Here is a 13074-nt window from a genome sequence, read left to right as displayed (position 1 = left end):
CCACTGAAATTGCTCCAGCAGTTTGTCGTGCTCTTCCTTTATGGAGGTCAAAACTGAATGCAACAGTCTAATATTGTAGTGCTGGGGAGACAGTAATAATCCCTTCTCTCAGCTGGCTAGCTGTGCTCCTGGACAGCACAGGATGCTGTTGATCCTGGTTGTTACCAGTGTGCACAGCTGGCTCATTGACAACCAAGACACCCAGGACCTTTTCTGCAGTGCTACCCTGCTGCTTGTCTGCTCATTTGGAGGTCAAAGAAGGTGTGTCCCCTGACAGACAATGATGGTAACAACGATTGAGAGGAAAGCTGAGGTATTTAAAAACTTCTTTCAACGGTAACCCCTCTTCCCACATCTCTTGAGTGGACAAACAGCAGGATGGTGACTGTGGAAGCAAAGCCTCTCCTTCTCTAAGTAAAAATCAGGTTCATGGCCACCTGAAGAACTGTTGGTCATGGAGTCCAGAGGCGGAACACCAAGATGATTAGAGGGAGGGAGCATGTCTCCCATAAGGAAAGACAGAGAGAATTGGGATTGTCCAGCCTGGAGAAGAGAAGACAACTAAATGTAGACTTCCAGCAGCAGAGGGGAGGTTACAAGAGAGCTCTAGGGACTTTAAGAATAAATAAAGGTGTGTATTGATTGGCAGAAAGAGGAAATGGCTTCAAACTGAGAGTAGGTTTAGATGGATATTATGAAAAAATTATATTCTGTGAGGGTAATGAGGCACTAGAAAAAGTCACCCAGAGATGCTGGGGATGCCCCAGCCCTGGTTGTGTTAATGGTCAGGCTGAATGGAACTTTGAGCAAAGTGGCCTAATGAAAGGTGTCCCTCCACACAGCAGAAGAGTTAGATGATCTTTAAGGTTCCTTCCAACCCAAACCAACCCTTTGATTTTATGACAGGATTAACTTCTCCTGTCTCTTCAGGTCCCTGTAGATGGCAGTGTAATGGCTGCTCCCTCAGCTTGGTGTCATGTGTGAGCTTGACGTCCCTTGACCATACTGCTCTCTGTCACCTTCTCATGATCTTGATAAATACACTCAATGCCCAGGGTGCAGGAGAGACCCCTGCAACACTCCTCCCATTATGGGCCTCCAGGCTGAGTTCAAGTCTGACCCATTAATCCCTAGCTTCTGAGTTCAACCATCCAACCAGTTTTTTACTTGTCTAATTGTCCACCCATGTGGAACCATAATGTTCCACTTTGGATACAAGAGTACGGTGGGAGACAAGTCATAAACCTTACTGAAGTCAAGGTTACACTAGTGTCCCCTCCTATACAGATCTACACATTTGTCACGGAAAGCAATCAAGTAGGTTGGGCACTACTGACCATTGTCAAATCCAATATTGGCTGTTCCTCTGTCTTTTTCCCCACGAGCCCAGAAACGTGTTCCAAGGGGCCTTGTGCCATGATTTTTAAGAAGCACTGAGGCAAGGCTGAGTTTGTGGAAGATTGGACCTATCATTATGTGCTTTGGCTGATTCACTGCCTTCAGCAGGCACACATCTTCAAACACAGGGGTTTCACACTGCTTCCCTCTTACCTTTCTGCCTGTGTATTTGGGGCTTCGTACAGCTGTGTGGTATTTTAGATGTTTTCTAAATTGTAGAAGCAATTAGAAGTATTTCAAATGTTATGTATGCAACTACTCACTCTTTCTCCCACCATAAAAAGTCATTATTATGCTTTCTTTGGCCTCTTAATTATTTCTACTCTTTCTCCTTGAGAAGGTCCAATTCTTCTGATCATAACTACTTTCATATTCACAACACAGAAAGGAGAGAGAAAGCAAGAGCAGCACAAACTAGAAGACACTAACAAATTTTAGAACTTCACTGTTAGTACAGAAGAGGTTTATTACACCAGCTTATTACACACTTCACCAAAATACAGATAAATCAGAGCCAGGAACAAAAATTTTGACTACCCTTTGTTGTTTCTCATTGCTTAATGGAGGTTCCTGAATGCTGTTTTGAACAGCTCAGTGGAGATTCTCAATACAAAGCTGAGATCAAGGCAAGTTGAGTTGCAGACAGCATACATCTATATATACAAAATCCAAAGTGATAGCCTCCTTTCTTGTCCCAACCTACTCCACCCATAAGAGGTTACCAAATGTAATAAGTCAAAGAAACAGAGGCATTCCAGAGACTAGCATCACAGAAACATCTAGGTGTGTAAACATCTTCCAAACTAGCAACAAGAAGGTTATGTATACAAAGGACAAAAAAGCCCTGTGTTATGGAGCAGGGAGACTTGGCAGAATCCCTTATCTTTTCTCACGAAGTCAGAGATGTTGAGTGTAGAAGGCAAATAATTTTCTTCTGCCAATGCATCATCACAAATCTTCTTGAGGTGGAGCTTTGTGTGCTCTAAAATGGTATGAACGAAAGGATAGCAAAACCATCCAGATTAATGTCGTGGCAAAAAACTGGAGGTCTTACCTCTGAGTCCAGAGAAGGGCAAGGAAGATGGCAAAGGGGCTGGAGAACAAGTCTTCTTAGGGGGGGGAGCTGTGGCTGCTCAGCCGGAGAAAAGGAGGCTCAGGGGTGACATTATCAATCTCTACAACTCCCGGAGAGGAGCCTGTGGCCAGGTGGGGGTCGGCCTCTTCTCCGAGGCGGCTACAGACAGCAGAGAGAACCCGCTCTCTAGCTGCGCAAGGGACCTTTAGGACGGACGCTAGGCGGAGTTTCCCCGCAGAACGCGCGGCCGGGCGCCGGGCCGGGCCGGGCCGCGCCGCCCGCGGAGCCGCCGGGGGCCGGGCCGGGCCGGGCCGGGCCGGGCCGCGCTGCCCGCGGAGCCGCCGGGGGCCGGGCCGGGCCGGGCCGGGCCGCGCTGCCCGCGGAGCCGCCGGGGGCCGGGCCGGGCGCGGCGCTGAGGGCGCGGCCGGCAGGGGGCAGCGCGCGCCGCCGCCGCCGCGGCGCCGCCCCCGCCCGCCCCCGCCGCCGCCCCGGGGCGGAAGCGCGGGCGAGCGAGCGAGCGGCCGGCGCGGAGCGCGCGGAGCGGGCGCCCGGCGGGAATGGCGGACGGGGCGCGCTCGCTGCGCGGCAGCGGCGGCGGCGGCAGCGGCGGCGGCAGCCCGGCCTCCAGCCCGGTGCTGGGCGGGCGCGGCCGCGCCGCGGCGGGGGGCAGTAGCCCGCCGGGCCACGCGTTCCGCAGGGTGACCCTGACCAAGCCCACCTTCTGCCACTACTGCACCGACTTCATCTGGGGGCTGGCCGGCTACCAGTGCGAGGGTAAGGGGCTGCCGGGGCGGCGGCGGGCGTGCGGGACCTGCCGGGGACGCGTCCGGGGCGAGGCGGGCGGGGGGAGGAAAATTGCCTAAACCCACCGCTGATAAAAACTCTATTCGTCAATAGTATCGACAAACTATTGTACTAAAATATAATTATAAAATCTAGTGCAAAACCACAATACTTAAACGCAGTACTGAAATAAAGCAATAAAAATAGTGCATTCCATCACAAAAAGCGTCTGATGGTAGTAATCAAAATTCTAGTTATGTTCTAATAATAACAGTTGTAAATTGCAAAAATCAAGTCTGAAAACTACAGGAATGCTGCTCCTGTTTTAAATTATAGGAATAAATAATAATAATAATAATTCCTAACCAAAATAACTAAAATCGGAGATGTGTCACTGCTCACTGTTGTGTGGTGACACCGGTGTGTGCTGTGATCCAGCAGTGCCCCAGCATATCCTGTGACACACACCGTGAGCCACCAAGCACCCCAGCAAGCTCACAGTGGATCCATCTCAGGGGCACCCTTACCTGCTGAAATGCCTGATCCCATGGAGAATCTGAAACCTGTCTGGAGTTTGAACCTTTTAAACCTTGGCTGACGCCAGGAAAGGGAGAACGAATTGCTGGGTTTCCTTGCTGGACTATGCGGTGGCTGAGAGTCTTGGAACAGATAAAAATTATAACTTGTTCTGATGCAGCAAAATCCAGCGGTGTCAGAGCAAAAAGAGTGGATCTCCATGTCCCTCTTTAAAGGAAAACAAACATACCACTACCAACAACAAAAACCCCAAACAAAACAGCACAAAACATGATGTCTTCATGAGCATATGCAGTCCAGCTGGCTTGGGTTGCAGCTCCCAGGCCAGGTCCAAAGAGTCAGGTTGTACAAGAGCCTCGTTGTTTGGGTGGGTGTCAAACAAGGCTGTAGGTGTAGAACAAATACCCTTCTTGAAATAGCTCCTGCCTTTTGTCATTGCCAGGGGTGAAGAGAGTGCTGTATTAGGTTAGGTGGAAGTCATGTCCCTGTGTGGTGCAAAGCAAGTCTTGCAAGGATGGTTTTGTATTTGCTTAAAAGTTTTCTGAGAGAAATGTTGTTCTGTCTGTGTAGCATAAGGTCATGGCTTATCCTCGTAAGTAAAAAAGCTCCAAGCTCACACGATAATTTCTTTCCTTGTGGAAACACACAAAACCGGTCTTCTGTGTTCTCTTCTGTCAATGACTTAAAAATGGCAAATTTTTGAATCATAAGACTGGGCATTCAGATGTCAGTTTGTCAGTTAAAGATCTGAATAGTTTTGGTAATGCTAACAGGTAATGCTAGCAAAATGTGAAAGGATCAGAATGGCCACAATGTCTCACTTCTTTTTTAATCCACTCCCATATAATATACTTAAAGGTAGTATATTCCTGCAAGTTGCATTTGGGATTTTTTCCTAGTCTTCCACTGCGGTTGGTGCTCTGGAACTGTTCTTCCCCTTTGGCTTTTCCAGCAGAATTCTGGATAAGCATCCTTAGCACCACTGTCTAATGACCCATGTGCTGATGGGGCACTTCTAAGCTGCATGGTTAAAATATCTCTTTTAAAACTGCATCTGAAAACTTCACCCCAGACAAGTAACCTCTCTGAGGCGTAATACAAGAGAGGGGAAATACTCTCAGTTTTCATTACCTCTAACATTCTCTGCTCAGAGTGTGCAGGAAAACCCTCTAATGGCACCTGGCACATCGGTGTCTCCACTGGGTGAAAAATAAGAATTGGGGGCTTTTTGTTTGCTTGGGTTTGGTTTTTTTTTTTTTTGGTTGTTGTTGTTGTGGGGTTTTTTTTGGTTTTTTTTTGTGTTGGTTTGTTCCGTTTGGTTTTTTTTTTTGGGGGGGGTGTTTTGTTTTGGTTGGTGTTTTTTTTTGTTTGTTTGGGGGTTTTTTTGTTTTTGTTTTTTTGGGGTTTTTTTGGTTTGGTTTGGTTTTGTTTTTGTCCTTTCATCTGTTTTCAACCAGCTATGCTTACAGTCATGTTTGTCTTTCCAACAACTTGCTGCTAAACAATAAAACTCAAAACCATCTGATGGATCATTTGCTCATGTGTCTGCTGTTGTCAAGTTCCAAGTTATTTAATAAATGCTAATATGATTTCTTAATTAAATGGAATTTCTTAAATTCCATTTAATAGTTACCTCCTTGTCACATTTACTTTAACTTATGGAGTTTGATCACTGCACTTTAGAAAGTGATAGAAGGAGTGCCAGGATGTTAAAACAAAAAAGTAACCCACCCAGCTGTTAGAGAAGGAAGTGTTTGCTGTAGACTTGAAAAACGTGGTAGATGATTGCTGCCTCCTTTTTCTTCTCTACAGAGAGGCTAGGTTTGCAGGTGTAATTGCAGCTGTCTTTGGACTCGGCTTGATGAACCACCTACAGGATTCAACATGAAGCCATCGAGAGGCCTTTTTCTAAGTGGATTTGCAGTGGTTGCTCTTCCAGATCTGTAGGTTCAGATGTTCAGTCTCCTGATGCTGTTTGTGTTGACATTCCCTGAAGCTGGTTATTACCAAAACAGAAAGCTTCCAATCTTTGAAGGGAACCAAGCATGCTCGTGACTCCTCCAGTTATTGAAAGGAAGAAAATTACTCCTCCAGTTATTGAAAGGAGAAAAAAAACCTATGAAAAAAGTCCATCTCTTATCTGTCATTAGTTTAAGTAGCTGTATGGCCTGAATCACCTGGGTTTGTGTTTTAATTGTGATTGAACTTTAGACCCTTGGAGAATGGCATCTTCTATGTGTAAATGATCAAGTTTGTGGGGTTTTTCTGTTAACTTACCAACTACTCAGTAGATGGGCACGTGCCCATGTGGCTTACGTAGCTGTGTAGCAAAAGTACGAGAAAAGAGAATAAATTCTCAAAACATTCTCATAGTGGAGCCAAGATGGTCCTTAGGTTTCCTCTGTGAATTCCAAAAAGTACATGGAAGAGATGCTCTGATGCTCTCCATAAAAGGCACAAAGTGTCCTGCATCTATTGTGATTGTTTAAAAGTAAGATACTGTTTCCCACTCCAGTGCCAGCTCCACACCACTGTCATCAGCAGTTTGTATGGGACTGAAGGTACTCCAGGGATGAATTGCAGCTGTCTTGCTTAGATTGGCAAGATATTTTTACAAGTGAATTGTATAAGGAATATAATACTCTTCCTATGTGGAATAGGTGTCCAGTTTGGTCTGAAGATGTCACTGTATTAAGCTTCAGTGCACATATTTATATAATATCAGTCAACCAGGCTTGCATCTGTGGTTTATTCACATGTCTTCCCCACCCTGACAAATCTGTTTTCTGTAAACCTTTTGTGAAGAACTGTGTTTCTTACCACTTTGCTATTTGTAGCTGTGACTTCCTTTGATAAGTATGTGTGTATGTGTGACAGAATAAGTGAAGCTTGAGCACAGCATGGAAAACTGCTCCCTTATATTGCGCTTGCTTTCCTAACCATGGCCATTTCAGGTTTGAGTGGGTTTAAATTTCCTCAGGCTTGCCAAAGAAGAGGCAGTGTAAATGACTGAGGTTTTGTGCATGTGTGTATGCATCTTAAAAATTAAAAATACTAGATATATGAAGTCTGTGTAAGAATTGTAAGGAGACCTCCTACTGGTAGTTCACAGAAGTACCAATTTCATACACTAAAAGGTAGCTAGCAGATATTTTATGCTGGAGTTTGGGATTAGTTTCAGCCACCAATAAATACATTTCTTTTCACAGTGCTTTATTTTACATAAAATACTTCAAGAAAAAAAGTTGAGTTGGACGAATTGTGCATCTCTACATTTTTGGGGGCTACAAATATTTCCAGTTCTATAAAACTTTATAATGTAAAGTTGGTTTGGTTTACTTTGGCCAAGGACAAAATGTAGGGGATTTAAGTAATAAGCAAGTTTGACTGAAAATTTACAATTGTTTAACCATTTTAGTTTTTTATATCTCTGTATTTCATTGGAATATTTATGGGAAGCTGCAGTCATGGACTTCTTAATATTTATTTGAGTAGATAGGGCACCTGTCTTGATATGAAGGCTCTAAGTCAAATAATATTTTGGGGAAACAATACCTTTATTTTCTGTGTTTGTTTTTGGGGGAGGACTTGAGGGGATTTTGGCAGGGGGTGGGGGGGCGTGTGTTAAATTACTTTTTTGGCTTCTAAGCAGACCATCCAAACTTGTTCCAAGATGTATAAAGCTTTTTTCTCTTAATCTGATTTAGATGTTGGCTGACAACACCACAGCTTTTCCAGAATAAAATGTAAATGGTGGATCTGAGTTATATTTATGGCATAAATCTCAGATTTGGCAAGACAGCCAGAAAACTGCTGTGATTTATACAGGCATGTTCCAGATAAGGACAAGCCATGTTTTTCCTTGTTGATTTAGGTGATCCTGGAGATGTTCAGACAGCATTTGCAGCAGCCTTCAGATGCATATTTTGGACAAATATTGTATGCAGTCTATTAAATTTAAAGGCTGTTCTAAGAAAATAGAGTCAGATCAGGAAGGTGTGTTAAAGCTGGGAGTCTGCTGAGATATGGAAGTAGTAGCAGGGAATAAGGGGACAAGGGCCAGTCTCCTTGGACTCTCATCCTTTCTAGATCTGTTGTTGAGACAGACACATGAAATATCCTTGACCCTACAGTTTTCATTCAGATCTGTTTTGAAGGAAGTGAGTGATATATGAGATTCCCCCAAGAGTCTTAATGCTTGCAGTTCAAAAGGAAAAACATATTCTTCCTTTTTGTGATGAGCTTTGCTTGCTTTTGGCGCATTACCACAATACAATTCTGCTTCTATCCTCCAATCAGTTTGCATTTTCAAGACTTTGCTGTCTTTTTTCTTCCGTGGTTTCCTTGTCGGTGGTGGGGCCTTTCTGTGCAACAAGATGTTTGGTGCTGAGATATTTGAGTGTTTGCGACTTTGCTGCGTTTGAAACTTAGATGGACCAAACAAAGAGAGTCAAAAAAGGAAAGGAAAAAACCCAAACCCACACACACCCCCCAAAAATTCCACAAAATAAAACCTAACACAGAAACTTGGCTCAGTTCAGCTGGTATACATGTTGAGAAAAATGTTTGGAGCATTGACTGACACGTTGAAAAATGCAATTTGCTGGTCTATATGTGAAGGATAATCCATTTTATACTGAAGAAAATTCATGCTTTTCTTTTCCCTGCCTCAGAGGAAAATATCACTATCTCCATCAGTGATGCAGAGAAAAGGACAGGGTGCTTTGTGAGAATGCACACAGCTTTTGTAGCTGGAAGCTATAGTTTGTGTTGATAGCATTAGCTCAGATTTCAGTCCAGAAACTCAATTAGGTAGTAAATAACTTACTGCAGAAAGTGCTAAAGCCTGTAATCCAATACCAAGCCTTGCACAGCATTTTGATATATCATCTGTGTTACTGGCTCAGTCTGACTCGTTGAGCAGTGACAAAAGCACTAAGGAAGGTGCTCATTACCCCATCGTGGTGTGAAGTGGCTGCGGCTGCTGCTCTGCAGGTTCTCTTTCTAGATGATCATTTATCAAAGGTACCTTAGACACAGTGTGTTCAGGTGTTTCTCAGCCATCTTCGAGGGTGATACCGTGGGCTGCTTTTAATCTTGCACAAATTTTTTCAGTCTTCCTCTGGTAAGTTTCCGAGAGACCATAGTTCTTGCAGTCCTGTGCTAAGGGTCTAAAAATTGCTTTACAGCAGGGAAGCTGCTATGTTCAATGGGCATTAATTACCTAGTTGCAATTGTAACTCAAGGTGTGGCCTCCTAAGTTTACTGCCGGGGGGGGAGAATGGCGTGCAAGGTGCTTAGCACCACCCATACTCGGAATTACAAATCCAAGAATAATAAGTTTTGCCTTTTTTTTTTTTTTTTTTTTTTAGTGTGTTCCATCTGGGCATGGTGCCTTTGCTGGTCTGTTTTCTCCTTTTTTGATTACGTGCTGTTTATAACTTGTCCATAATATTGCTTTGCTTCTTAGTATCCATAGAAAGCTGGTTCTTTTCTGATTTTTTCCCTTTTTTTGCCACCTTCTCAGGTGGCAGCTCTGCATTTTCATTGAACCACGCTGTCCCTGGATGACCTTTACTTTTTGTTTATGTCACTTGTTTCTTGCAGAGGTGTTTCTAACTCGGTATTTCATTAGCTCAAGCTGACTTCCTTCTGGGCTACTTGTTGTGCAATTAGATCCATCCTGAGCTGGCGCTTGAAAGTACCTTTGGTGAAACTGCTTTTGCAACACTTACAGAAAACAGGTGACTAACTTACTTGAATATGTTTAATTTGACTCAGCTCCAGCGGGGAAAGAGATTGTGTGTACAGTATATACACCTTTCTAAAGGATTAAACAATACATGCTGATCAGCTTCTCTTCTTTTTGCGTTTTTCCCCCCTCCAGCTTTTTTATTTAATAGTAACTTTCGGTTTGGGATAAGCCTGTTAGGAAACACTCCCAAGCAGAGAGCGAAACCTAATGTGTGTATATCACAGTGTGATAAGGAACACGTTGGAAGCACACTTCTTTTTTTTTAAAGTGTGCTACCACAGTGTTCTTCCTTATTGTTGCCTACTGTTGTCTCACTTGTGGAAGTTTGTTATTCAGTAGAGTAGAGTCAACCCCTCATTTCACTTCCTGTTCTTATTTAAGAATTTTTATTTGCTTGGCTCTAGAAGAATGGGGGTGGGGCTGTGTGTATATTCATGCATCTATACTCACATAATTTATATGACTTTGTTGCTTCTTTTCCTGTTTAAGACTGAATATCAGTGGAACTTGCTTACTTGGAAATATGTTTAAGATTATTAGTGTGATGTGCTGTTATCATTCACCTGCCTGGCTTCTTTTTAAATACCCGTTGTATGATATAATTGTTACGGCACTTACTATTGTAAAAATAACATTGTTTAAGATCTAGAACAACTAACAGAATAAACAATGCTGTATTTGATCACAATTTAATCAAAGGTTTTCCATATACAGTACTACTAGAGACATTATGAGTATTTAGCTAAACAGATTTATTGTAAGAAATTATTGAATGATTGAATAATTTGAACTTCAAGTGTTACATTGGGAGCATTGTGTTGTTCTGCAGGGTAGTATTAGTGGCTAGGAAATATGACATACAGTTGAAGTGCAAGAATGTATAGAAGAAAAAATCTCAGTTCCTCATTGCTTTTCTTGCTGCATGGCAGCTTGTGTCACTTTTCAGTGTCTTGGTTTGTCATACTATCATTCAGGAAATTAGTCTTTCCTTTTTGTGCAATACTTTCTCTGCAGAATGTGAAAATAGCAACTGGTACACCTTATTAATCAGTGAACATAAGAAATAATCCACTAACCAGTTTCTTAAGTGGTTCAAGCAAAAATACTTTCTCAGTGCTGAAACCATTATGTGGTTAGGATCTTTGCCTGGAATCATCATAAATACAAAGAAATTGGTAAGATTACCCTAAGCATGAAGATGGCATGAGGGAAGGCTCTGAACATAAAGGGGAAAAACTGAGGGCATTTGAGACTGTGAATGCTTTATTTCAGAATAAAAGGGGCTTTTTGTGAGATGACAGATTTTCTTCAGAATATAGTTAGAATGGCAGAGTGTAAATCATCACACATACAAATTTACATGGGAAACTGATTAGGACTAGCAATCCTGGAATGTATCTACTATAAAAAGAAACCCTTAGAATTAAAACAAATATGTGGGCTGAGCAGCAACCTAGGAGAAACTGCTTTTTCACATTCGACCTCTTCTCAAAACAGTATTGCTACAGAGTACTGGAAAAGCTGATTTAAAAATTTTTGGATATTCACATAATTTAAAAGTCTCAAGACATGTTTGCAAGTTGTTGCCCAGATTTTGGGTGGATGTCCCAGTGGCACAGTACAGTGCTGGAGCAGTTGTGCCTGCGTGTGCACATGAGCTGTGAGCAGAGTGTCTGCCCTCACTGCTGACAGCGTCCATGGTAGTAATAGCAGCCCTTCCAAAAGGAGTCACAATCCCTTTGTCCTAGGAAATGGTTTTCAATTGCAATTATGTTTGATGCTCCAACTCTCTGTCTGGGTGCTGGGCAGACTTAATTCTGTTAACAGAAGATGCTGAGTGAGAAACTGAACACGTGATCCCAGATGAGGAGGTGTGAAAGAAGAGATGTAACCTTAAGCAAGAAGAACTTAAAAGTTCAATTTCTGTGCAGAAATCAAGTACAGACTTACATGCTTGTATTTTCTCTTGTGAAGAAGTTAACTAACAGGAGCTGGGACTCTTAGGCCTTGGTTGCCAAATCCTTTTTTAAAAAATAGGCTAAAGTAGAAGGTAAAAATACTAGCATGTTAAAAATACTCTTCAAAACAGCCAGATATTGTTGTGTCCATTTTGATTTCAACTTCTGTTATTCTGTTCCTATTATATTTCTTTCCAGAATAGCTCATGTTTCGCAAATGCATAAAGATTTCTCGATGTTATTGTATTTTTCATTCAAGCACTTTTTCTTCAGGTGAACCAAATAGATTATTCAAAAGTAAATCCATAAGATAATGGAGATATATTACATTTTTTTTTGTTTTGCTGTCTCACTTTTACTTTTGCTCAGTGTAATTTTTTTCTTAAATATGCTATCCTGGGAAACTTTAAGAACCTTTCAGTGTGTGTTGATAATTCATGTGCATAAATTAATAGCTGATTATGCTACAAAGTAAATTGAGATGGAGTGCTACAAGAACTTTCTCTGTCTGATAAATTGAGAAGACCATGCCAAACAACACTAAAATTAAACTAATATATGAGCCTGGATATAATTTGGTCCCTCTTTGAGAAAGACTTATGGCTTTTCAGGAGAGATTTTGAGTTTTTGTGTTTATGAACAGAGTTATTTTATTTTGTGGTGTATTCATTAGTAGCATATATAATTTGTATGCAGGCTTCTGTTGTCCAGTGTAGATGTAAACACTTATCTTCTATGAACTTTGTATGATCTTAGATATATGAAAGAGACTGTTGCTTTAATTTAGGAGAAATAGTCCTCGATCTCATCAGTGACTCAAGCCTAAGTGCTGGAACTAAAATACTCACATGTTCTTAAAAAGAATCTTTCTAAAATACTTGAATAAAAGTCAGTGAAATGAAGAATCAGAATTTTTAAAAAATCATAGAGATCAGCACTTTCAGTTTGGCTTTTGGAAATAGTGCCTTGTGAGTGTTTTGTTTTCCTGATTCACCATGGTGTGAATCATTTGCCTTTAGTTTCCTGACCATGTCAATAGCTTTGTAGTAACCACACTGGAGAAAATACTGAATGTACTTACCCAGTTGGCACAGGATTATGTTTCTTTGCTTTCTGCATTTTCCCCCTCCATTCATTCCAGGTCTGATTATTTTTCACTCAGATCCTATTGTTTTATACACTTCTGAGTGTGATGCAATTGGAAATGAAGCCTTATAGGAATGGCAAGTAAAGGTTGCCATGGCAGCTCTGGGGTGTCTTGGTTTTTTTCCTTATTTTGTTGCTAGGAAGTATTGAGATGCCTTAGATAATCCAGAGATTACCCAAATTAAATGTGGAAGAAAATTTATTGTGGGTTTATGTAGATTAATAATGGGACTTATGGTTTAAATGTATCCAACTTTCCTTGAAAAATTGCAACTGTGCTGTGGAGATTTGTGGATGCTACTACAACTAAGCTTAGCAGTGATTTTTCTTCTAGTATCTTCAAGATTTTTTATTATATTTTTATGTTCTGTGTTCAGTTTTTAAGAGGCAAGAGAGGGATTGCAAACCTCCTGTCTGCTGGT

At 41.9% G+C, this 13074-nt stretch overlaps 2 protein-coding genes across 2 annotated transcripts in view; one reads left to right on the top strand and one right to left on the bottom strand.

Annotated features, from left to right (window-relative positions):
- The window catches only part of ACO1 (aconitase 1), a 55328-nt gene extending 52673 nt beyond the window's left edge, over positions 1-2655 (bottom strand). The window contains exon 1 of the mRNA XM_064403680.1: positions 2453-2655. The gene's annotated coding sequence lies outside the window, so the exon portion shown is untranslated. The remainder of the gene's footprint in view (positions 1-2452) is intronic.
- A 327-nt stretch (positions 2656-2982) lies between these two features.
- The window catches only part of DGKQ (diacylglycerol kinase theta), an 88567-nt gene continuing 78475 nt past the window's right edge, over positions 2983-13074 (top strand). Inside the window, exon 1 of the mRNA XM_064403677.1 lies at positions 2983-3247. Coding sequence (XP_064259747.1) covers positions 3031-3247 — 217 coding nt within the window. The 5' untranslated portion in view covers positions 2983-3030. The remainder of the gene's footprint in view (positions 3248-13074) is intronic.

The sequence above is a fragment of the Passer domesticus genome, chromosome Z, assembly GCF_036417665.1.
Source record: "Passer domesticus isolate bPasDom1 chromosome Z, bPasDom1.hap1, whole genome shotgun sequence".
NCBI classification, from domain to species: Eukaryota; Metazoa; Chordata; class Aves; order Passeriformes; family Passeridae; genus Passer; species Passer domesticus.
This window is presented reverse-complemented; position numbering and strand designations above follow the sequence as displayed.